We start from the raw sequence: 23,429 nt of genomic DNA, 5'->3' as shown, positions 1-23,429 counted from the left end.
ATGTGGTCATATTTTCTAGTTCTAGTAAGGACTCTTGCTGCTGCATTTTGAACTAACTGGAGCTTATTTATGCACTTATTGGAACATCCAGACAGTAAGACATTACAGTAATCCAACCTGGAGGTAACGAAAGCATGGACTAGTTTTTCTGCATCACGCAATTACATTAAATTTCTTATCTTTGCAATATTTCTGAGATGAAAGAAAGCTATTCGGGTGATGTTATCAATGTGAGTTTCGAATGAAAGACTGAGGTCAATAATCACTCCGAGGTCTTTTACTGCTGCACGTGAAGAAACAGAAAGGCCATCCAGAGTGACTGTGTAATCAGAAAACTTACTTCTAGCTGTATGTGGTCCTAGTACAAGTACTTCAGTCTTGTCAGAGTTAAGCAGAAGAAAATTAATAAGCATCCAGTGTCTAATGTCCTTAACACATTCCTCAATTCTATTAAGCTGGTGTCTCTCATCAGGTTTTGCAGAGACATACAACTGTGTGTCATCAGCATAACAGTGGAAACTAATACAATGTTTACGAATAATATCACCCAGAGGTAACATATATACACTGTAAAAAATGATTTGTTGTTTTAACTTAAAAAAGTTAGTGCAAGGGTTGCCTTAAGGGCTGCCTTAAAATTTTGAGTTCACTGAAATTAGTAACAATTTACCACAACAATTTAACTTACTATGTGAATTCCAGTGAACTCAAAATTTTAAGTCAGCCCTTGCACTAACTTTTTTAAGTTAAAACAACAATTTTTTTTTTTACAGTGTAGAGAAAAAAAGCAGTGGACCCAAGACAGAACCTTGTGGAACACCAAACTTTACCTCGGTACGTCTAGAAATATCACCATTTATATCAACATACTGATAACGATCAGTTAGATAAGACCTGAGCCAGGAGAGGGCCATTCCCTTAACTCCCACAACATTTTCTAGTCTATCCAGAAGAATGGAATGATCAGTGGTATCAAATGCTGCACTAAGGTCAAGCAACACAGGTAGCGAGACACAGCCCTGATCAGACGCCAACAGTAGGTCGTTTACTACTTTAACCAGTGCTGTCTCTGTGCTATGATGAGGTCTAAATCCTGACTGATACATTTCATGGATGTTATTCCTATGTAAATATGAGCATAACTGCTGTGCCACAGCTTTTTCAAGGATCTTGGAGATAAAGGGGAGGTTTGATATTGGCCGATAATTGGACAGCTGACAGGGATCAAGGTCAGGTTTTTTAATCAGGGGTTTGATAACTGCTAGTTTAAAGGATTTGGGTACATAGCCAATCATAAGAGAATAATTTATTATTTTTAGAAGCGGTTCAATTACTCCAGGCATTATCTGTTTGAATAGATGTGTAGGTAAGGGATCTAGTACGCAAGTTGAGGCTTTTGATGTAGAGATTAATGAAAGTAATTCAGTTTCTTTAAGGGGAGTAAAACATTCTAACTGATGATCTGATACAGTTATATATAGTTAACTACAAGGTCACTTTCATTGTCTGACCTTAAATTAGTAGTTTGAATTTTGTGTCGGATATTCTCAATTTTGTCATTAAAAAAATTCATGAAGTCGTTGCTACTACATACTGCAGGTGTGCATGTGTCGATAGTGGACTTATTCCTGGTTAATTTTGCTACAGTATTAAATAGGAATCTAGGATTATTTTTGTTATCTTCTATTAGGGAGGAGAAATATGTTGATCTCGCAGCACTAAGAGCTTTTCTATACTTCAGGAAGCTCTCCTTCCAAGCTAATTTGAACACTACCAATTTTGTTTGACGCCATTTACGTTCCAATTTTCGAGTGGTCTGTTTTAATGTGCGAGTGTCATCATTATACCAGGGTGCTAATTTTTTGTCTCTGACCATTTTCCTTTTTAGAGGAGCTACATTATCTAAAGTATGGCGGAATGTTGACTCTAAGCATTCAGTTGCCTGACCAAGTTCTGCAGGGGCTGACAGTGACCCAATCAAAGTTGACAACTCTGGGAGATCATTTATAAAGCTCTGTGTAGTAGTTGACGTGAAAGTATGTTTAATACAGTAGCGTGGTGAGGTGCATATATTATTACTCAGACATAGTTTGAATGAGATGAGATAATGATCTGAGATAACTTCAGACTGTGGAAGTATGACTATATTGTCTACGTTTAATCTGAATGTTAGTATTAGATCAAGGGTGTGACCACCATTATGGGTCGGTCCTATGACATTCTGCTTAATCCCGACTGAATCTAAGATGGACACAAACGCTGTTTTTAAAGGGTCTTCTGGGTTATCAAAGTGAATATTAAAATCTCCGACAACTAAAGCTTTGTCTAAGGAAATAACCAGATCTGAGATAAAATCTGCAAATTCAGAAAGAAACTCAGAATATGGCCCCGGGGGCCTGTAAATAATAAGCAATGGAATTAACTGGGTAGACTTATTTTTCGAGGCTACATACATTATATGAGTATGAAGAACTTCAAATGTATTAAATTTATAACCAGGTTTTTGTGTTACACCTAGATAATCGTTATAAATAACCGCAACGCCTCCTCCTCTGCCAGTTAGACGAGGCTGGTGTATATAACTGTATCCAGGAGGACTCGCTTCATTTAATGCTATATATTCATTTGGCTTAATCCATCTCATCTCATTATCTCTAGCCGCTTTATCCTTCTACAGGGTCGCAGGCAAGCTGGAGCCTATCCCAGCTGACTACGGGCGAAAGGCGGGGTACACCCTGGACAAGTCGCCAGGTCATCACAGGGCTGACACATAGACACAGACAACCATTCACACTCAATTCACACTTACGGTCAATTTAGAGTCACCAGTTAACCTAACCTGCATGTCTTTGGACTGTGGGGGAAACCAGAGCACCCGGAGGAAACCCACGCGGACAACATGCAAACTCCACACAGAAAGGCCCTCGCCGGCCACGGGGCTCGAACCCAGGACCTTCTTGCTGTGAGGTGACAGCGCTAACCACTACACCACCGTGCCGCCCGGCTTAATCCATGTTTCAGTTAAACAAAGTACATTAAACTCCTGATCAGTAATGAGCTCATTAACCATTAGCGCTTTAGATGTAAGAGATCTAATATTTAATAGCCCCACCTTTAGATCAAAGGTGCTGGCAGCAGCTGTACAGTCAGTATGATCTAATTTTATATTGATTAGGTTACTGGAACAAACTCTCTGAAAATTTCTTCCTTTTAGTTTAGCCCGGGGAACAGACACAGTCTCGATGTAGTGGACCCTGAGTGATGACTCTGTGCAGCTAGCAGACAGTCGGTTTAGCCTGTTCGTCTGCTCCCTGGCCTTGGCTCTGGATTGTCAGAAATTAACTAGGCCTGTTCTGAGACTATGACCTATGCTGCAGGAAATGAGAGCAGCACCTTCCCGAGTGGGATGGATACCGTCCCGCCCTAACAGGCCAGCAGTGCCCTCAAAATTAGCCCAATTATCTATAAAGCCCACACTGTTTTCAGAGCACCACCTGGACAGCCAGCAGTTCAGCGACCATAACCTGCTGTAAGCTACATCACCACGCCGCATTGGGATGGGGCCAGAGCATACTACAGCATCGGACATCGCCTTCGCTAATTTAAACACCTCTACAAAGTTACTCTTAGTAACCTCAGACTGACAAAGGCGTATATCATTAGCTCCTGCATGGATAACTATCTTTGGGAACCTGTGCTTGCCTAGGACCCTAAGATTACCTGCTATGTCCGGCGCCCTGGCTCCTGGTATACACCTGACTAAAGCTGCTGGTGCCCCTAAAGGCTGAGCTAATTTCACATGCCGTATGATAGAGTCCCCTATAACCAGAGTTCTTTCAGGTTTCTCAGCGGGTGCATCACTAAGGAGAGCAAACCTGTTCGGCATGTGACGCGGAGAGGAGTGGTGCTCCCGTGGGCGAGCCTCAGCGGTAGCTTTGGCTCTACGCTTATGCTGCCGAGCCGTCACCCATTCGCCCCACTGTAAGGGCTCTAATGCCGGAGTTGGGGGATTACTAACTCCACCTAGGGCATCCAGACTTTCCCCTACAGAAGCTACACTGTTCTCACGCTCACTAATCTGCTCTAAAGCCTGGACACGCGCTTCTAGCACTGTAATCTTCTCCGTCAGAGAGCTAACTAATCTGCACTTATCACAAATAAAGCTATCGCTAGCGACGGAGGAAGAATGACTAAACATCCTGCACTCAGCACACTGAACAGGCAGAAGGTGTGCCATGATGAAAAGATTCACGTACCTTAAACGAAGATCTGTTGATATTAAAGCAGATCTGATGTGGATGGCCTCCACTTGTGGTCTTTACACAGGAGGAGAGAAAAAGAAAGCTTCCGGTCTCGGCGTTCTTCCGAAAAAAGAAAGAGAAAAACCGGAAAAAAAACCCGGAAAAAAGAAAGGGAAAGTGAAAAGTACAAAAAGGAAAGCGACAGTACAATAAAAATGAAGAGGATACTGGAAATTTATTTGTAGAAAAAAGTTTTAAAAAAAGGATTAGTAATTAATGCTGGCACTCGCGGGAAAAAGGACTCGGCACAAACAACTAAGGAACCAGGAAGTGTGTAAACCAGCGTAACCACTATACCACCGTACCGCCTCAGCTCAAACCAATCTGTCCATTTTCCTCTGACCTCTCTTATCAACAAGGCATTTGTTTCCACCCACAGGACTGTCGCTCACTCAATGTTTTTTGTTTTTTGCACCATTCTGTGTGAACTCTAGAGTTGTGTGTGAAAACCCCAGGAGATCAGCAGTTTTTGAAATACTCAAATCAGTCCATCTGGCTCAAACCAACACCCATGCCACAGTGAAAGTCACAAAGATCACAGTTTTTCCCATTCTGTTGTTTGAAGTGAATGTTAACTGAAGCTCTTGATTTGTATCTGCATGATTTGATGCATTGTGCTGTTGTCAAGGGCTGATGAGATAACTGCATAAAACAGCAGGTGGATGGGTGTTCCTAATAAAGTGGCCAGTGAGTGTAGAATAAATACATTATTAAAAAATAACATGAATTAGAATTGTCCAATTAGAAATAAATAAAAGGAATGCAAAGACCAGAGACATGAGCCAATTTCACACCAGAAATTTCTTCAGTTCCCTATTGTCATTATATTCACAGACACCCAGTTAACCCTTTGCTTTCAAATGACAAAACACTTCTTTATGATGCATGACCAAGAATGAATATCTATCTTTTGTGTTGCTGTGAATCTTTGATTCACTTGATTGTTCTGCTTTAATATTTCGCTATTTTTAAACCAAAGTATGCTTTAGAGCTCAGATAAGAGGAATCGTGTGCAACTCTGATGCCATCTAGTGTTTTCATGTGTGACCTTTGGATAACACATACTCTACAGACTGAACAATAATTTTGTGACCACTTTTGTGCAGGTACCCAAGAAATGTCTGAGATACCTGTGTGTGTGTGTGTGTGTGTGTTACAGCCTGTGCAGGTTGTGGCAGAGACATTAAGAATGGACAGGCTCTGCTGGCTTTGGATAGACAGTGGCATTTGGGCTGCTTCAAATGTAAAGCCTGTGGCAAAGTACTGACAGGAGAGTACATCAGCAAGTAAGATACACACACACACACACACATATTCTAACCTATTACATGGACTTTCAATTTTCCAGACTGTGAGATGGATTAAGCACCTGGTTAAGTCGATTTTCTGGACTCAAGATTCAGATTATTGATAGACGAATGGATGGACGTTTTATTCCTCTTATACCACAACACTTTGCCAACAATTGCATTTCTAAATGAACTAAAAAAATCATACTGTATTTGTATTTATACATTATAGACAGGATTCAAGAATTCACCAGTGCTGTGATATAATTATGTTGAACATGACAGGTGCAGATAATAGTTGCTACATTATAGAAAAAAAAATGTCAGCTGCATAGCATAGCATAGTTGCAGTATCTTGAAACTCCACTGATAAAATTGACACGACTCAATTGATACTGTGATCAAAGCAGTATGATTAATCAGGAAATATTTAGATTGTTTTACCTTAAATACTGTCTTTGTTGCCTCTTTCTAATTATGTTGTTTTTACTATGTGTGGTCTCCAGAGATGGCGCGCCGTACTGTGAGAAAGATTATCAGCTCCATTTTGGAGTGCGTTGCGAAGCCTGCCACCAGTTCATCACTGGCAAAGTACTGGAGGTAGAAAGATTTCCTCTTCCTTGTTCCTTCTGGTCATTTATTAAAGGTGCCATCGAATGTATTTACTGTATTCAGTATTTTAAATTGTTCTCTGATGTCTGTATAGAAGGTATGTGACTCCTTTCACTCCTGTTCAAGGTGAAAAATGCGCTGATGCAGTTTAACAACCCTATGATTTGGCCCTAGAATCCATCCATCCATCCATCCATCCATCCATCCATCCATCCATCCATCCATCCATTATCTGTAGCCGCTTATCCTGTACAGGGTTGCAGGCAAGCTGGAGCCTATCCCAGCTGACTATGGGCGAGAGGCGAGGTACACCCTGGACAAGCCGCCAGGTCATCGCAGGGCTGACACACAGACACAGACAACCATTCACACTCACATTCACACCTACGGTCAATTTAGAGCCACCAATTAGCCTAACCTGCATGTCTTTGAACTGTGGGGGAAACCGGAGCACCCGGAGGAAACCCACACAGACATGGGGAGAACATGCAAACTCCGGCCCTAGAATGAAACAACCTATATTCCCTTTTTTTTGTTGGGCTTATTAATATGTTGTTGAGCTCTGCTCTGAAGGTTTGCCTCATTAGCGCGTGATTGTTCGTAAGTTGCAGTGCACTCTGGGAAATACAGCCTGAAAATGCGACACAGAAGTCCTGCTTTGAAACACCATCTGGTCCCAACATGACAGATTTATATGACAACACAGCCTATTTCTTGAAAGGGACATGGGTAGGAAAACAAAATGATCCTCCGTGGACATAATGTAGGTCATCATACTGTCTAGCAGTGTTGTAGTCGAGTCATTAAACCTTGAGTCCAAGTCCAGTCTCGAGTCCCCAATGTTCAAGTCCAAGTCTCATCTCATCTCCTCTAGCCGCTTTATCCTGTTCTACAGGGTCGCAGGCAAGCTGGAGCCTATCCCAGCTGACTACGGGCGAAAGGCGGGGTACACCCTGGACAAGTCACCAGGTCATCACAGGGCTGACACATAGACACAGACAACCATTCACATTCACACCTACGGTCAATTTAGAGTCACCAGTTAACCTAATCTGCATGTCTTTGGACTGTGGGGGAAACCGGAGCACCCGGAGGAAACCCACGCGGACACAGGGAAAACATGCAAACTCCGCGCAGAAAGGCCTTCACCGGCCACGGGGCTCGAACCCGGACCTTCTTGCTGCGAGGTGACAGCGCTAACCACTACACCACCATGCCACCCCAAGTCCAAGTCATTAAAGAAAATTTCAAGTCGAGTCCACTATTGATCTGAGTCGAGTCAGAGAACTAGACTCCAACCGTACCATTTGACAGTGGCTGTTGCTGCCTTTATGTGAAACCGTCTCTGCTACTGTGTTGGACTAAATGAACAAAATGGGGCTTGCCTGCCCCATTTTAGTTAATAGGCTCCAGATAAAAAGGTTGTTCATCGCTCAGCAAGCCCCACCCACTATCAACAGGGCAAATAACATGAGACAGGGTTAACACTAGCTAGTTCATCGATTAGCAAGCAAGCCCTGCTATCAACAAAGCAATGAACATAGCGTGTCACTTACTTCTCTGGGTGGAGTCTTGCCAAATGATGATTGAAGTTTGAGGTTGTCCCCGTCATCTCCTCAGTAGTTCTTCTACATATGGAACACATAGCAGTGCATTTTTTCCCACTGCATGAGAAGTCTGTATAAGCAAGGTGGACAATCCTAGGGGCGTTCTCTCCATGCATTTTAACGCCATTAATGTTAGTTTGTTCCTGAACATGACATGAACAGGTGAATGTGCATTCTCTTGCACGAAATTAGTATAAAAATGAATGTAGATATAAATATCTTAAGCCAAATTATTATGGCATGTTACAAAAAAATAAAGAAAAAATCCAAGTCCTCATCTCTAATTTACGAGTCCGAATGCAGTTAATGCACAAGTCAGAGTCCAAGTCCAAGTCATCAGTGCTCAAGTCCAAGTCAGGTCACGAAAAGAAGAAGAAACCTTTATTCATCACATGCACACTTCAAGCACAGTGAAATTCATCCTCTGCATTTAACCCATCTGAAGCAGTGAACACACGCACACACTCAGAGCAGTGGGCAGCCACACCAAAGCGCCCAGGGAGCAGTCAGGGGTCAGGTACCTTGCTCAAGGGCACCTCAGCCCAAGGCCGCCCCACGTCAACCTAACTGCATGTCTTTGGATTGTGGGGGAAACCGAAGCACCCAGAGGAAACCCACGCAGACACAGGGAGAACATGCAAACTCCACACAGAAAGGCCCTCGCTAGCCGCTGGGTTCGAACCCGGAACCTTCTTGCTGTGAGGCGACCATGCTAACCACTACACCACTGTGCCGCCCCTCCACCGTGCCGCCCCTAAAAATTAAAATTAGGGCACAAGTTGGACTCGAGTACTACAAGCCTGCTGTCTAGTTAACTATGTTAGCTACTTGAAGCTTGCTCATAGCTAACATTATTGCTTTTGATCACAACAACAATAAATGAAAGTTGTTAGCTAAATCTGAAACTTTCCTTTTAAAATGATCTTCAATCGTCATAAAGTGGATAAAATCACACAGTATGGCAAGCTATTTACAGTACCTCCGCCTTTGGTTTTCTGAGTGTGTGGGGTCCCTGTCCATTCTGCGCAATGCAAGCCAGGAAGCTCCACTGCAACACTGGGAGTAGTTTCATTTAACCACGTCTCACTGAAGCAGAAAGCAGTTGAAAAGCCACTTGTCGTTCTTACCAGCAGTTTCAATTCGACCATGTTGTTGCTGAGTCAAAATCCGTGGTGTTTCCCATGAGCTCCATTCCGGGAGCATGGCTGGTGAATCCCCATGTGAGTTTTTTGGAGAAATGTAAAGTCCAGAAGATTATTTTGCAGTGTTAAGCCACCGATGAATAGGAGCTCGTTCCAGTCAAAAGCCATGTCTCTGAAGAGCTCCGTGGCATTTCTTATGAGCACTCTGGCTTGTCATGGCTTTGTTTTCTGGGGAGGATGGCTGGTGAATCCCCTGGTGAATTTTTCATTGTTTGATTCTTAACAATACCTGTAGAACTGTTGAAGTTTCAGTTGTGTAGGTTCATTATAGATAGATAAATAGATACCTTATTGATCCAAAGGAAATTTTGGACAGAGCTACAGGCAAAACAGCCACTGATGATGGAAGCAGAAGTAATTCCCCAGCTAGAACATGAGCAGGTGTATGCAAATTTTAGAACATGAATATTGATGAGTCTGGACTGTTAAGAAACACCCCAGGATTTAGGAATTGGCCTGTTTTGCATGCCTTTGAAAGAGCGTTTCAACAGTGTTTGAGTGTCTATTGTTACACTACTGTCAGTCAGATACTAAAGTCTTCTTTTTCCACTTTGCCAAGGTGTATACAGTTTTCCATACTATGGCACCTTTAAAATTGATTTCTCATACTTAACATGAAAAAACCCTTGCAAACAACTGCTCTCTGATTGGTTATCAGTATTAGATGGCGCCACCTCTTCTGACTTTTCTGCATATCCTTCTGTATGTAGAATGTTGCAGACATTTACGCTCCACATGACATGTTTTAACGGGTTTCATTCAAAGTTAAATTGGAGCACAGCCACATGACAGGACTGACTTTAGACACAATGGTGTGTGTGGGTAAGCTTATGCAAAAGCAAGAGACGGGTGTGTTTGCGATTATGAGCACTTGTAGCTTCGAGAATATGTCCTCTACTTCTTGCAACACTTTTAGCTGTAATTATATGAGTAATTACTTAGTGGCATCTTTAAGAGAGCGAGCGAGAAAGAGAGAGTTCTCACACTCAAGGTAATTTCTCATCTAAGAGCTTCTTGAAAGTGAATACGGCTTTTGGGTCTTGTTTCTACACATATAAAGTGCACTTTGGTTTAGGAGTCAGCAAAGTACGTAGCCCCTTTAGGAGCTTCAGGCAGGTGAGTACAGAAACAAGAACATCTCTAAATATTCCACAGTTGTAATACAAGAATATGGAAGTAAAATGCAAGATTTTACCTTTTTAAGTGCATGTTGTGAATGCAAATAAACATTATTATATGGCATGATGTGCTCTAAACAGTTTAACAGCTGTCAGTGTGCATGTAAATTATCTTGTAAGGGTTCTAGAACCTTCTATGTGGTGTGGCGCAGATTTAGTGTTCATGCAGAGGCAGAAATTGGGGTTTGATCTAAATTTCCGGTGAGCATTTATGGTCAATATCATGAATTAGATTAAATGGCAGTCTTATTTTGTGGACATTTATTGTGGCTCACTTTGTATGTCAATTCCATAAAGTGCACACGCACACGCACACACACTTGTACACAAATACATCATAAATAGTGATAAGCTGGAAGTCAACTCCATTTATTTTTTCTTCTATTTTCTCCTTTTTATGGGTTAGGAAGCTTAATTTTTTGTTTGTTTGACCTAGAAACTTAGTTTATTCTGTGTATAGCTAGCTTTATTTATTATTTTGGTTGGCTTCTGAAGTCCAAATCCGCTATTTTAGATTTTATTATTATTATTATTATTATTTTAGATTAGGGATGTTTCCTCCGGGTGGTCCGGTTTCCCCAACAGTCCAAAGACTGTTAGGTTAGGTTAATTGGTGGCTCTAAATTGACCGTAGGTGTGAATGTGAGTGTGAATGGTTGTTTGTCTCTGTGTGTCAGTCCTGCGATGACCTGGTGACTTGTCCAGGGTGTACCCCGCCTCTTGCCCATAGTCAGCTGGGATAGGCTCCAGCTTGCCTGTAGAACAGGATAAGCGGCTACAGATAACGGATGGATGGATGGATGGATGGATGGATGGATGGATGGATTAGGGATAAAATTAGCTCATGTTTAAAGTCATTCAAATGCTGTAAAGCTGCTTTGCGACAATGTCTGTTATTAAAAGCGCTATAGAAATAAACTTGACTTGACTATTTATTTAAAAAGAAGAAGAATTTCACAAAGCAAACACAATTCTGGTCTCATCACCCCTTTATTTTTTTGGTATTTTGCAACTTGACCTCGAACAAGTTGTCGCAATGTTTAAATGGCTACTGTTATTTTTACATATGGGGCGTGTCACCAAAAAAATGACTTTAGTGCAGCAATAGTTAATTCCAATACAGAAGAATTTGAAATCTATAATATATTCTTAATCTCTAACATATCTGTCTCCAAAATATTTTACTGGAAAACAGTCTACAAATATGACTCTGTGGCCAAAGGTTTGTGGACACCTGACCATCACACCCATATGTCTTGTTGAACATCCCATTTCAGATCTAGTCTCTCCTTTGCTATTAGAATAACCTCCACTCTTCTGGGAAGGCTTTCCACTAGATGTTGGAATGTGGCTATGGGGAATTAATCGTTCGTTCCGCCATAAGAACATTCATGAGGTCATGGTCTGATGTTGGATGATGAAAGAGAAATTGTAATGTTACATCTCACAGTGATATCCAATATACTTGTGTGCTTCCAGCTTTGAGGCAACAGTTTGGGGAAGACTGACATACGTCGAGTGTCCGCATATTTTTGCCTGTATAGTGGTAATGTGTGTCATATAATGGAACATATTACATGGCCATGTATTGATGTATGTGTGATCTCTAGGCAGGGGACAGACACTACCATCCCAGCTGTGCTCGCTGTAGCAGATGCAATCAGATGTTCACTGAAGGAGAGGAGATGTACCTGCAAGGTTCGATTGTAACTTTCACATAAACTCGAAAACATTTGACTGTTGTTTTTTCTCAGCCTTCTGAAACAAACAGATTCTTGAGGTTCTAGTTCACTGACATTCCAACTATTGTGTTCCTTAATTCTGTGTATATGGGTGGGTTTTTTTTGTAGGATCGACTGTTTGGCATCCAGGATGCAAGAGCTCTACGAGAACAGAGGATAGACAAAGGGTGAGTGTCTTATCATGTCTTTACCTGTTCCGACGTGCTTCATCCTGTCCTCCTGTCTCTCTGTTTTGTATGTAAATACATGTGACACTAAGATTTCTCAGAGCATTAGGGTATGAAGGTTCCGTATTTAGGTTATCCCAATACCTAGACACCAGAGGTGTTGTCCAACTTCCACTTTGCCTTCCTCCACAGCTGTTGCCTGCGTCGCTAGCGCTCCTCGCCAAATCCGAAAGGCAGGTACTGTATTTGCTCTCGGCTGCGCCACACGGATGCCATGCTCCCTGGCTCAGAGCTCCATTGCTAGTCAGAATGCTCACATGATCAGCCACTGGCATTTTCTCATTGAGATGTTAGCACAATTATCAATGCTCTGATTAGCTTTGTGTGATTCACCTCACCATTGGCTGAAAAAGTCTTACATGACATTGTGATTGATTACCTTTTTTGCTGGATTGTCTAATATAGCTCTTCATACATTCCAGATTCTCATGAGCCATTATACTGGCCATGTCGTGTATCGTGCTTAAAGAAGCAGTTTGTAATTTCTCCATCCCTCTGCTACCTGCATTTACAATTGGAATTTTAAGAAAAATAGCAACCAGCCTTCCATTTCCACCAAATCCTTCCATTTCACACTCCCTCAGCTGAAATTATGTGTACTTAATGTTACATAATGTACAAGCTCTTCTTCAGCAAAGGGTGGAGCTTATTTATGTGCCAGAAAAAATCTAAACAGAAGCCTAAAATGAACAAACTAAATGAAAAGAGCGTCACTGAAAGGAGTCCATATTCTCAACCACAATTTCTTAGACATTATATGGTTACTATAGAAACTCTTTGAAAAATTACAAACTGCAGCTTTAATGCTATCTGTGTTGGTTTTTGATGCGTGTCACCTTATCAAGTGCACATGCCGATGGTCACTTAGCCAGCACACGTGCAAAAATTCAGCCACATTCACAAGCACCTGCTTACACAACAAAACGCTATTTCTGTATATACAGCATGGTTCAAATGTCTGAGTCCATGACTGATCTTTTTTTTTTTTCATGATGGTGATTCCACCACTGGGGTGTTATTTATATCCTTACAAATATGGAACTAAAGTAAAGGTATAAGGTCAGTAACTTAAAGCCTTAATAAAAGAAAGAAAGCACAACTTTATTCATCACACACTTGTGAAATTCCTCTCTGCATTTAACCCATCTGAAGCAGTGATCACACACATGCACACACATGCAAAACCTCTCTCAATTATAGAAGTACATTTTGCAAGTTGTAGCCCAAGGTAAAGTACACATTACATTGAAATATAATCATTAAAATCCTTCAAAAATAATATTTTGGAATGAAATGTTATTTTTTAAAAATGCACATTTTAGTATTCCACAGCATTCACCTAACCCTGCTACCTGAAGCTGCATCATCCAAATTTCATATAGATCATGGGAAGAAGAAAGAGAAGCTCTTGAATTCCCTTTTTTTTTTTTTAAATAAAGCTGTGATTTGACTTTGAGAGTACAACCATGTTACCCAAATTATAGATTGAAAGTAAATGTAAATTCAAAAAGTAAATCATTGGGATGTTCTTAATCTCATTATGGCATGAATATGGATGCTAGTCAACCATGTTTTGTGTATTTGCTAATTCTATGTTAATAAGTTCAACCCATGTCCCCAAATAAGGGCAGTTTTTTTGGCCTGAGATGGCTGAACAGATTTTAATGTTTTTGTTTAATAATCAATATGCAGAAATTATAGAAAATAAATTTTATGTTTTATGGGGGTTAAATAGCATTTCAGTTGTTGAATCACTTGTGTAAGCATGAACTTTTTATACAACCCCGATTCCAAAAAAAGTTGGGACATTGTCTTAATGTAAATAAAAACAGAAGGCAATGATTTGCAAAAACTTTTTGACCTATATTCAGTTGAATACAATACAAAGACAATATTTTTAATGTTCAAGCTTATAAGCTTTATTGTTTTTTTGTAAATGTACACTCATTCTGAATTTAATGCCTGCAACACATTCCAAAAAAGTTGGGACAGGGCAACAAAAGACTGGGAAAGTTGTGGAATGCTCAAAATAATCTGCTTGGAACATTCTACAGGTTAATTAGTAATTGGAAAGACTCAGTTATTAATAAGCAGGGATGGGGCGAGGTTCACCACTGTGAAAAACTGTGTGGGCAAATAGCCCAACAGTCTAGAAACAATGTTTCTCAACATACAATTGCAAGGAATTTATGGATTTCACCATCGACAATCCATAATATCATCAAAAGATTCAGGGAATTCAGAGAAATCTCTGCACTTAAGGGGCAAGACCAAAAACCAACATAGAACATCTGTAACCGTTGACCCCTTATGTGGTAATGTATTAAAAACTGACATGATTGTATAAAAAACATGACTATTTGGGCTCAGGAACACTTCAGAAAACAAGGGCTGTCACTGCATCAACCATGCAAAGCGAAAGCCATATATAGACAACATCCAAAAACGCCACCAAATTCTCTGGGCCCGAGCTCATCTGAGATGGACTGACGCAGTGGAAAAGTGTGCTGTGGTCTGACAAGTCGACATTTCAAATTGCTTTTGGAAATCATGGAGGATGTGTCTTCTGGGTTAAAGAGGAAAAGGACCATCCACATTGTTACCAGGACAAGGTTCAAAAGCCAGCATTTGTGATGATATGGGGGGGTGTTAGTGCCCATGGCATGGGTATCTTGCACATCGGGGAAGGCTCCATTAATGTTGAAAGGTACATACAGGTTTTGGAGCAATATGCTGCCAGACTGTCCTTGCTCATTCCAGCAAGACAATGTCAAGCCACATTCTGCATGCATTCCAACAGCATGGCTTCGTAGTAAGAGTGTGGGCACTAAACTGGCCTGTCTCTCTCCCACTGAAAATGTGTGGTGCATTATGAAGCACAAAATACGACAACAGAGACCCTGGAATGTTAAGCAACTGAAGTCATATATCAAGCAAAAATGGGAAAGAATTTCACTCTTCAAACTTCAGCAATTAGTGTCCTCAGTTCTCAAATGCTTACTGAGTGTTTTTAAAAGAAAAGGTGATGTAACACAGTGGTAAACATGCCCCTGTCCCAACATTTTTGGAACGTGTTGCAGGCAGCAAATTCAGAATGAGTTTCCATTTACAAAAAAACAAGTCAGTTTGAACATTAAATATCTTGTCTTTGTATTGTATTCAATTGAATATTGGTTTAAAAGGATTTGTAAATCATTGCATTCTGTTTATATTTATGTTTTACATGGCATCCTGACTTTTTTGGAATCAGGGTTGCAAGTACTTACATGAAAACGAATTATATGCAGATATCAATTTGCAAGTGCTCTTTAGTTTGTCACTTTTGGGAAACGGTTAATTTTTCTACATAGAACCTTTAACAAAGGGTTTCAGAAAGGCTTGAGTAGGACCCTTTAGTAACCAAAGAACTCTTACCTATCCAATGAACCATTGTGGAACCTGTTTAGGTAAATTTGCATTGTGTGTTATTTATTGCTAATGTTTTTATTTGATAATAAGTTCAAACTTGCCTTAACGTACAACATAACCAAAGTTCCTCAAAAGGTTCTTTGTTTGGCAAATGGTTCTATCTTCTAAAGTTGTTGTACTTTAAGCCTTTTCAAGGGAAAACCTCTGCTGATGAATTTTTAAGGATTCCACCAGCGGGACAAACTGAGAAGTGCTCGTTTTAAACTTCATGAAATTTGAAACAGATAAAGGTGTTGGTGGTAGACTCAGACCCATGAGACCTCTGGACCCTGCGGTATATACTAATATTAATATAATTCTCCATCTCTGGCACTGAGCTCAGGTCATAATCATCATCAGTTTTTCTGATGGATCAGGTTTGGACAAGGTGTCACTTGAAATGTATTCACCTAAAGGAATAGCTCCATCATAGGCCATCATTCCTCTCTGTAAATCATGTTTAACCTGTCTCATAATTACATTCATTATTTCTCCCACAACTGATCATCATGCTCTGGGTGGGTTCCTGTGTTACTTTGACCACACCCTTGGTGACTTCTCCTCGTAACTCAGACGTACATGGGGGATTCCTTGACTGTGCTGCCATTTGGTTTATTAAGTCTTAAAAAATGCAACTTTATTTTCTGTCGTTTGAGAACTTTTAATGTATGCTGTTAATCCATCTCTGACAATAATCACATTTGATTTGAGTTTTTAGCATAGAATTAGCAAACACAAAGTTTTGGCAACCCCTCTAGTAGAGATGCCTTCTAAAACAGTGTGCAAACCAGTTAGATGCATTAGATTTATTTACTGATAAACAATTTATATCAAAACAGTCCCTCCTGCTTACCACTCAGATGATCCTGCCATTCATTGTGGGTGTGTGTGTTTCATTAGCAACCAAAGTGCAAGCTGGTGGATAGGCCTTAACAGTGAGTGTGTGAGTTGCTGGTTCTAAACCTGTGTTCACTCCACAGCCGACACGCTCGTCATCTGAGAGTGTGTGTTCCAGACCTGGTTCAAGCATACCTGGCTCACCGGGTCACACCATATATGTAAGTGCTGTCAAAAACACACACACAGTTATATGTGATCATAACAGCCGATAACATCAGCTCACTTACCTTTTCAAAAAATTCTTTCTTTTACTTATATCTGCTATTTATATCTTCCTATCTTATGTTCACTTCTCAATTCTGATTGGTCAGGAGGATTGGTTTTGAATATTCCTCAATAAAAGCAGCTTGGAAAACAGTTAAACTACAAGGCAAATAATACCTTATAATTTCTCAGAACAGCTTACCCAGGAATGTATCTAATGGTGGACACTTGACATAAAAATATTTTTTTAAAAGAGTATAAGATGTTTATTTAACATTTCTGGATGGAGTCTCCAGTGTCGGTGCTTCATAACAATCAGAGGTAAACCTGGAACTTTTTCAACATGGAAAAGTCTTCAAGACAAGATGTATTATTATTATTTTTTGTCTTATTAACTTCAAGAGAGAATAAAATTAAGGTTTGTTATAGAATGATTGTCGCTGCTGTAATGTAAGTGATAACGTGTTTTGTGGCCCTTCCACAACATTAATTGTAAGTATAAAAAGTCTGATTTGTTCTTTATTCTTGTGTGTGTGTGTGTATATATATATACATATATAACCACTTGTCCATGTGAATGTTTGTGCTGGTGCTGGAGTCATGTTGTAATACGCAGAGTCCTTTTATCATCACTCCCTGTTTGTGCTTGTGTGATGTCTTTTCCCTCCAGGCAAAAGTAGACAATGAGATCCTTGATTATAGGGATCTCGCCGCTATTCCCAAAGTCAAAGCCATTTATGACATTGAACGTCCCGATCTGATCAACTATGAGCCACTTTACACCACTTCCCTTGATGAGATGGAGGAGAGAGAGAGTGTGGGAGAGGTAAAATAAAACTCCAAGAGCACGGTGTTTATTCGTGTGTGTGTGTGTGTGTGTGTGAACAGCACTATATAATTGCACGATATGTATATAAATTATATCCTTATTTTAACAGTAGGGTGCAAAAGTCTGAGTCCAATAATAATAACTGCTCTTATTTTATTAATTATCTTCAATTATGTTGAAATCTATGATCCAATATCATTATTATATTATTTCCTAAGACAAATCAGTTGCTTAACCTATTCTTGTTTGCATGCCACATGGTTTTTCATTTGTTTGTTTTTTTGTTTTATTGTTGTTTTTTTTAATATCGAAATATAACTCATAAATTGTTCATAACTCATGAAATAAAAGCAGTTCTTGGTAGTGGACTCAGACTTTTGGCCCCTACACTTTGTTAACAGCTTCAGACCTTGAGGCGCGAGCGCTCTTCTATGCCAGATGACCGAGTAAGTCGTGCTCCAGATAGATGACCTTGACATGTGACCTTTACCTCGTCACATTGTCTATAAGCCACAGTTGCTTTCATTGTATGGATCAGTCATATGCATGCTTGTGTGTGTGTGTCAGTAGTCACATCCATGTCGCAAGAGTGGGTTTATTTTTTGAATATGAGAGCCACATTTTTCCCCAGTGTGTACATCAGTGTCTTCTAAGTCGTAAATGAGTTCTTTTTCCTTCTCATGATTTCATCTCCATCCTCAGTCCAGTGTTGCTAACTCATTTCAGCTCTTTTTTGAAACAATTCATTTGTATATCATCAACCCGTATAACCACGAGCTATGATGTGATCTGGGTTTTTTTTAAAATAAAGTCTTAAAAAGTCACAGAGTTGCCAACACTGCACAGTGCAATAATGTGTGAAATGAATATTTAAAAAAAACAACAACACTGCAATTCATTCTCTCCAATGAGACTACATGAAACTGTTTTTATTTGAATTTTTTCAGACACCAAGAACCATGTCACCAATCCCATCTGCAGATGTACGTACAGTACCTATGTCTTAGTATCATTCTTCACACACTAAACAGTTTACAGGTTTTGATCATTAGTTTGTGATTGGACATGAATTGTGCGTGTGTTTAGAGTTTTTATGACATGAGGGGTCACATGCTGCAGCGGTCTACAAGTCAGGGATCTATTGGTTCGCCCATCTATAATCGCCACTGTTATACGCCGACCATGTCTCGCTCACCCCAGCACTTTCACCGGCCAGGTGAGATAAAGCTTCTGCCTTCAACTGCACACATACATTATGGGTATGAGAAATTTTTAGCGAATCGTTAAAAATGGCAAGAATTTTCTTTATTATTTTGATAAATATTTTTTAAGACTAGTTAAGTGAAGATGCTTAAAGGTAGACTGCCTTTCAGATTTTTCAAGTGTAGGTCATAAAAATAATTTTCCCTGACACCCAATTATTTTTGTTTAGTGGACCGAAAGTGACTGAATTCAAACGACAGACTTCCAATTTTATTAGTTTTTTTTTTAATAGAACAGTTAATGAATGTAGGGCCACATGGCCCTAAATTTTCAGCTATTTTTTCCTGCATCACCATGATCCAATTCAATATACTACATCATGCATCATGTGGTGGGCTTTCCCCATTTGCACAAGGCATTGTGGGATACAAATTTGAAACAGGTGAGTGTGCGAATGAAACATGAAAGACTGACTGCAGTAATGGAAAGCGAGAAGAAAAGACATTATGTTGTGAAGGAAAAGAAACACAGGACCAAATTAATAAATATCAGCAGTCAGCGAGCACCTCAGTGTGATCAGCTGTTTGTTTAGCGACAGAATGATGTAACTCCTCCTATACTCCTCCTATCTGTCATTTAGCGACAGAGAGGAGGAGTATAGGAGCCTGGTGAGGGACTTTGCCGTCTGGTGCAACAGGAACCATCTGCAGCTCAACACCTTGAAGACCAAGTAGCTGGTCATTGACTTTGGGAGGTCATGACCAGTTCTGATTGAGGGAGTTGAGGTGGAGGCTGTGGATTCCTACAAACACCTCGGGCTGTGGCTGGACAGCAAGCTGGACTGGACTTGCAACACCAACTACTTGTACAGGAAGGGACAGAGCAGACTATACTTCCTGAGGAGGCTGCAGTCCTTTAATATCTGCAGGAAACTCCTGTGGATGTTCTATCAGTCCGTGGACGCCAGTGTCCTGTTTTACACCGTGGTGTGCTGGGGGGGCAGCACATCCAAGAAGGACGCATCCAGGCTGGACAAACTGATCAGGCGGGCCGGCTCTGTGGTCGGCATGAAGCTGGACTCTCTGGTGACGGTGGCAGAGAAGAAGACTATGGACAAACTACTGAACATCATGGACGATGCCAGTCACCCTCTGCACACCGTCATCAGCAACCAGAGGAGCATGTTCAGTGACAGAATGCTCCTTCCCAAGTGCAGGACTAACAGACTCAAAAACTCCTTTGTCCCTCATGCCATCAGACTGTACAATTCCTCTCAGGGGGCGGGGGGTGGAGAGGAAGGGTAACAGGAGGACAGAGGACGGGAAGGAGCAGTAGCCTAGCCTAGCCTGACAAAAAGCAATACTGGACAATGTGCAATATAATGTGCAATACCTCTCCTGCTGGATTTTTTTTAAATTTTTCTTTCTTCTTTTTCCATATCTTATTCTTTTTTTATATTTGTATATGTAAATACTTAATTTAATTTATCTAGAAGTTTTCTCTATTTTCTATCCTCTGTTTATCTTGTAATGATGCTGCTGGAATTTTAATTTCCCTGAGGGAACCCTCCCAAAGGGATCAATAAAGTTCTGTCTAATCTAATCTCTAATCTAACTGTCGGTGCACGGTCAAAGGTAAACCTGTAGATGGCAGTAATGCAACACTATGGATGCCAGCTGCCATAAAACCCAAAAGAGGAAGAAGCAGTTAAACCTGCGCATGCGCACACTGACTTCCTCTGTCTGCTTGACTGCGCGAAGCAAGTGATTTCATGCACATTATTTGCTAGAGAATCCCCTCAAATTAAACAACTTCCCAGCCACAGAATGGCCTAATATTTTGTGAGATATTACAGAAATAAACATATATCACGGCGGCACAGTGGTGTAGTGGTTAGCACTGTCACCTCACAGCAAGAAGGTCTGGGTTCGAGCCCCGTGGCTGGCGAGGGTCTTTCTGTGTGGAGTTTGCATGTTCTCCCCGTGTCCGCGTGGGTTTCCTCCAGGTGCTCCGGTTTCCCCCACAGTCCAAAGACATGCAGGTTAGGTTAACTGGTGACTCTAAATTGACCGTAGGTGTGAATGTGAGTGTGAATGGTTGTCTGTGTCTATGTGTCAGCCCTGTGATGACCTGGCGACTTGTCCAGGGTGTACCCTGCCTTTCGCCCGTAGTCAGCTGGGATAGGCTCCAGCTTGCCTGCGACCCTGTAGAACAGGATAAAGCGGCTAGAGATAATGAGATGAGATGAACATATAACACAATGACCAAATTTCAGAGGGAAATAAATTTCACCGATTTTATGAAATCGAAAGGCCGTCTAACTTTAAGTGATAGAAATCCGTGTTTATCTGACAATATGCAAATGCTTTTGATCTTAAAAATGACTATACTTATTATATAAACTATATTTTTAAATGTTTTAAATATATGCCACAACAATACATACTTTTTTTGTTTGTTTGTTTTTAAATTATCACAGCATGCCATGACACTATATTCTGGCACCCCTAGCATGTACCTGTTCTTATTTGTTCATTCAGCTTGTTCTGTTTTATTCTTGAATTTATTTTATAAATGTATATGATATCTTTTTTCATATCAGCAAACTATTAGATACATTATTATTTAAGAATGTTATTTAAACAATTGAATGTTATTTAAGCAATATGAAAAAAAGAATAACTGTTATGAATACATCTGAATATGTTAATATGTAATTGAATATTTAACTGACAATAACAAATAATTGATATTTGATTATTGTGTTTGCTGTTGTAGCTCCTGCTATTTCATTCCACAGTAACACACACACACACACACACATCCTCCTCTAACATACGATTTTAATGATTGTCTTCTGGACCTGATATGGACTTCATGTAGTCATTCACTTGTTTTGGTTATTAAGGGTGTCTTCAGCCCTAAACTTCCTCCCTCATTGACCTATGACCTTTTTGATTCAAGGCCCCGAGCCGTCCAGCGGGCGGAGCTCCCCTGGGGCTAGCACGCCCCCCCTCCCCCCAACCCCGAAACATTTCCATCTGCCAGGTATTGAGGATGTGATGCAACTCCTAATGTCCTGTGTGTGTGTAGTCAGATCGTGATGGTTCACTCTTCGTATGTTGTCCTCGAGCTGTATTGTGTGTTCACATGGTCGAGTCATGTTTGGTGTTAAATGAGGAACCTTGGTGAGAAAAATTAAAATCTGAAAAGTTCTGTGAATTTTTTTTCTTCTTTTTCGTTCCCACCTTTCAGGGACACCATTTCATAGCAACTGCTTTACACTCTCTACCATGTCTTGTGATGATGCATGGCAGATCTATTGCTCGTAGATCTCTTAGTGGTAGAGTTCTTTTTTAAATCGTGATTTACTATTAAATTACTGACCTTGTTGTCTTTCTCTTCCAGACCAGAGCGTCAACATGTACAGGAAGCCACCAATCTACAAACAGCATGGTACAGACAGAACAGTTTCTCTTCTATGCTAATGCAAGGTTCAAGTCAAAGCTTTAAATGCCTATGTACATGAGCTAGCAACAGGATTGCAGCATTCCAGTTAAAATCCTGATCAGTCAGCCCAAATCAAGATGCCTAGTGCATAATAAGATAATTAAAAAAAATCCCACTGCTGTATACATCTTTGATCCTGTTGTTTATAAAATGACCTTTGGGCCAGCCTCATTTTTATATTCTAGTTCCCCCTGCTTTACAATCTAGATCTGGCTGCCTTTACAGCCGAAAGCAGTTCTGCAGACGACATCATCAAATTGGCCAAATTTCCCTCTGCACTTGCTCCCGAACCTGAAGACGTACCTCAGATAGAGACCGAGTGCTGGCTGTGTGTGTCAACCAGTGGTACCCTAGGTACTGTATGTCCGCACTATAAGCCTGTTTGTTATGGCCACCACTACTGGCTTGCTCCTGGCCTGCTGTCCCCCTCCTCCCCCTTTTAATGGATTAAATGGATTTGTCCACTGAGGCTTTCAATTGTGCAACTAAGGAGTGGATGCAGAGTGATGGCTTTCCCTTTAGTTTCCTTCTGTTTTTGTTGAACGCACTGGAAAAGCAGTTGCTCGTATTTTAAATAGATTTATGAAGCTGCATTGGTGTTTGGAAAAGCTTCTTCAAATTTCTTTTCAATTGTAATTTGAGCTTTGGTTCTTATTAACCTTTTCAGCTATGCAATCACATCATTTTCACCTAAATGATCAACAAACTATATGCAATTATATATTCATTTTAACATTTTTAAAATCTTGATTCATGGAGGAAATATACTATATGTTACGTACTGTGTCTTGCATATGTATTCACCACCAGGAGTAGTGAAAACAACAGGAACTGAAATGGATTTAATACAGTAATTGGGATAATATGTCAAGAATCTTCACAAAATAACAATTAATGTTGAATTAGGGAGATAATCAACATAGTTTGCAAAATTATATAGTTTACAAATAAAAAAATCTGCTTATTACTTTGAGAAGGCCATCCTGTGAAGCATAATGGTGGTAGTATCATGTTAAGTTACTCTTGGCCTCTTGGTTGCTTTGCTGAATAATCCCCTGTTTGTACCAGAACTAATTTCACACCAGTGGATCACTATTTTTTTTAATGTTTCTGTTTCTACTTCTAATAGAACTTACATTTATTTTACCCTCACTTTAATATCCTCTGTCTTTTACCCT

General features: G+C 40.3%; 1 protein-coding gene across 1 annotated transcript in view; it reads left to right on the top strand.

The window, feature by feature from the left end:
• ablim1a (actin binding LIM protein 1a) overlaps positions 1-23,429 on the top strand; it is an 83,570-nt gene that overhangs the window by 50,382 nt on the left and 9,759 nt on the right. Inside the window, exons 5-17 of the mRNA XM_060925314.1 lie at positions 5,461-5,587; positions 6,097-6,190; positions 11,800-11,887; positions 12,040-12,104; positions 12,291-12,335; positions 16,586-16,663; positions 17,380-17,535; positions 17,940-17,984; positions 18,486-18,521; positions 18,625-18,754; positions 21,706-21,789; positions 22,150-22,197; positions 22,459-22,596. Coding sequence (XP_060781297.1) covers positions 5,461-5,587; positions 6,097-6,190; positions 11,800-11,887; positions 12,040-12,104; positions 12,291-12,335; positions 16,586-16,663; positions 17,380-17,535; positions 17,940-17,984; positions 18,486-18,521; positions 18,625-18,754; positions 21,706-21,789; positions 22,150-22,197; positions 22,459-22,596 — 1,134 coding nt within the window. The remainder of the gene's footprint in view (positions 1-5,460; positions 5,588-6,096; positions 6,191-11,799; positions 11,888-12,039; positions 12,105-12,290; positions 12,336-16,585; positions 16,664-17,379; positions 17,536-17,939; positions 17,985-18,485; positions 18,522-18,624; positions 18,755-21,705; positions 21,790-22,149; positions 22,198-22,458; positions 22,597-23,429) is intronic.

Source organism: Neoarius graeffei, chromosome 7, assembly GCF_027579695.1.
Source record: "Neoarius graeffei isolate fNeoGra1 chromosome 7, fNeoGra1.pri, whole genome shotgun sequence".
Taxonomy (NCBI): Eukaryota; Metazoa; Chordata; class Actinopteri; order Siluriformes; family Ariidae; genus Neoarius; species Neoarius graeffei.
The sequence above is the reverse complement of the archived record's forward strand: the minus strand, read 5'-3'. Positions and strand labels throughout refer to the sequence as shown.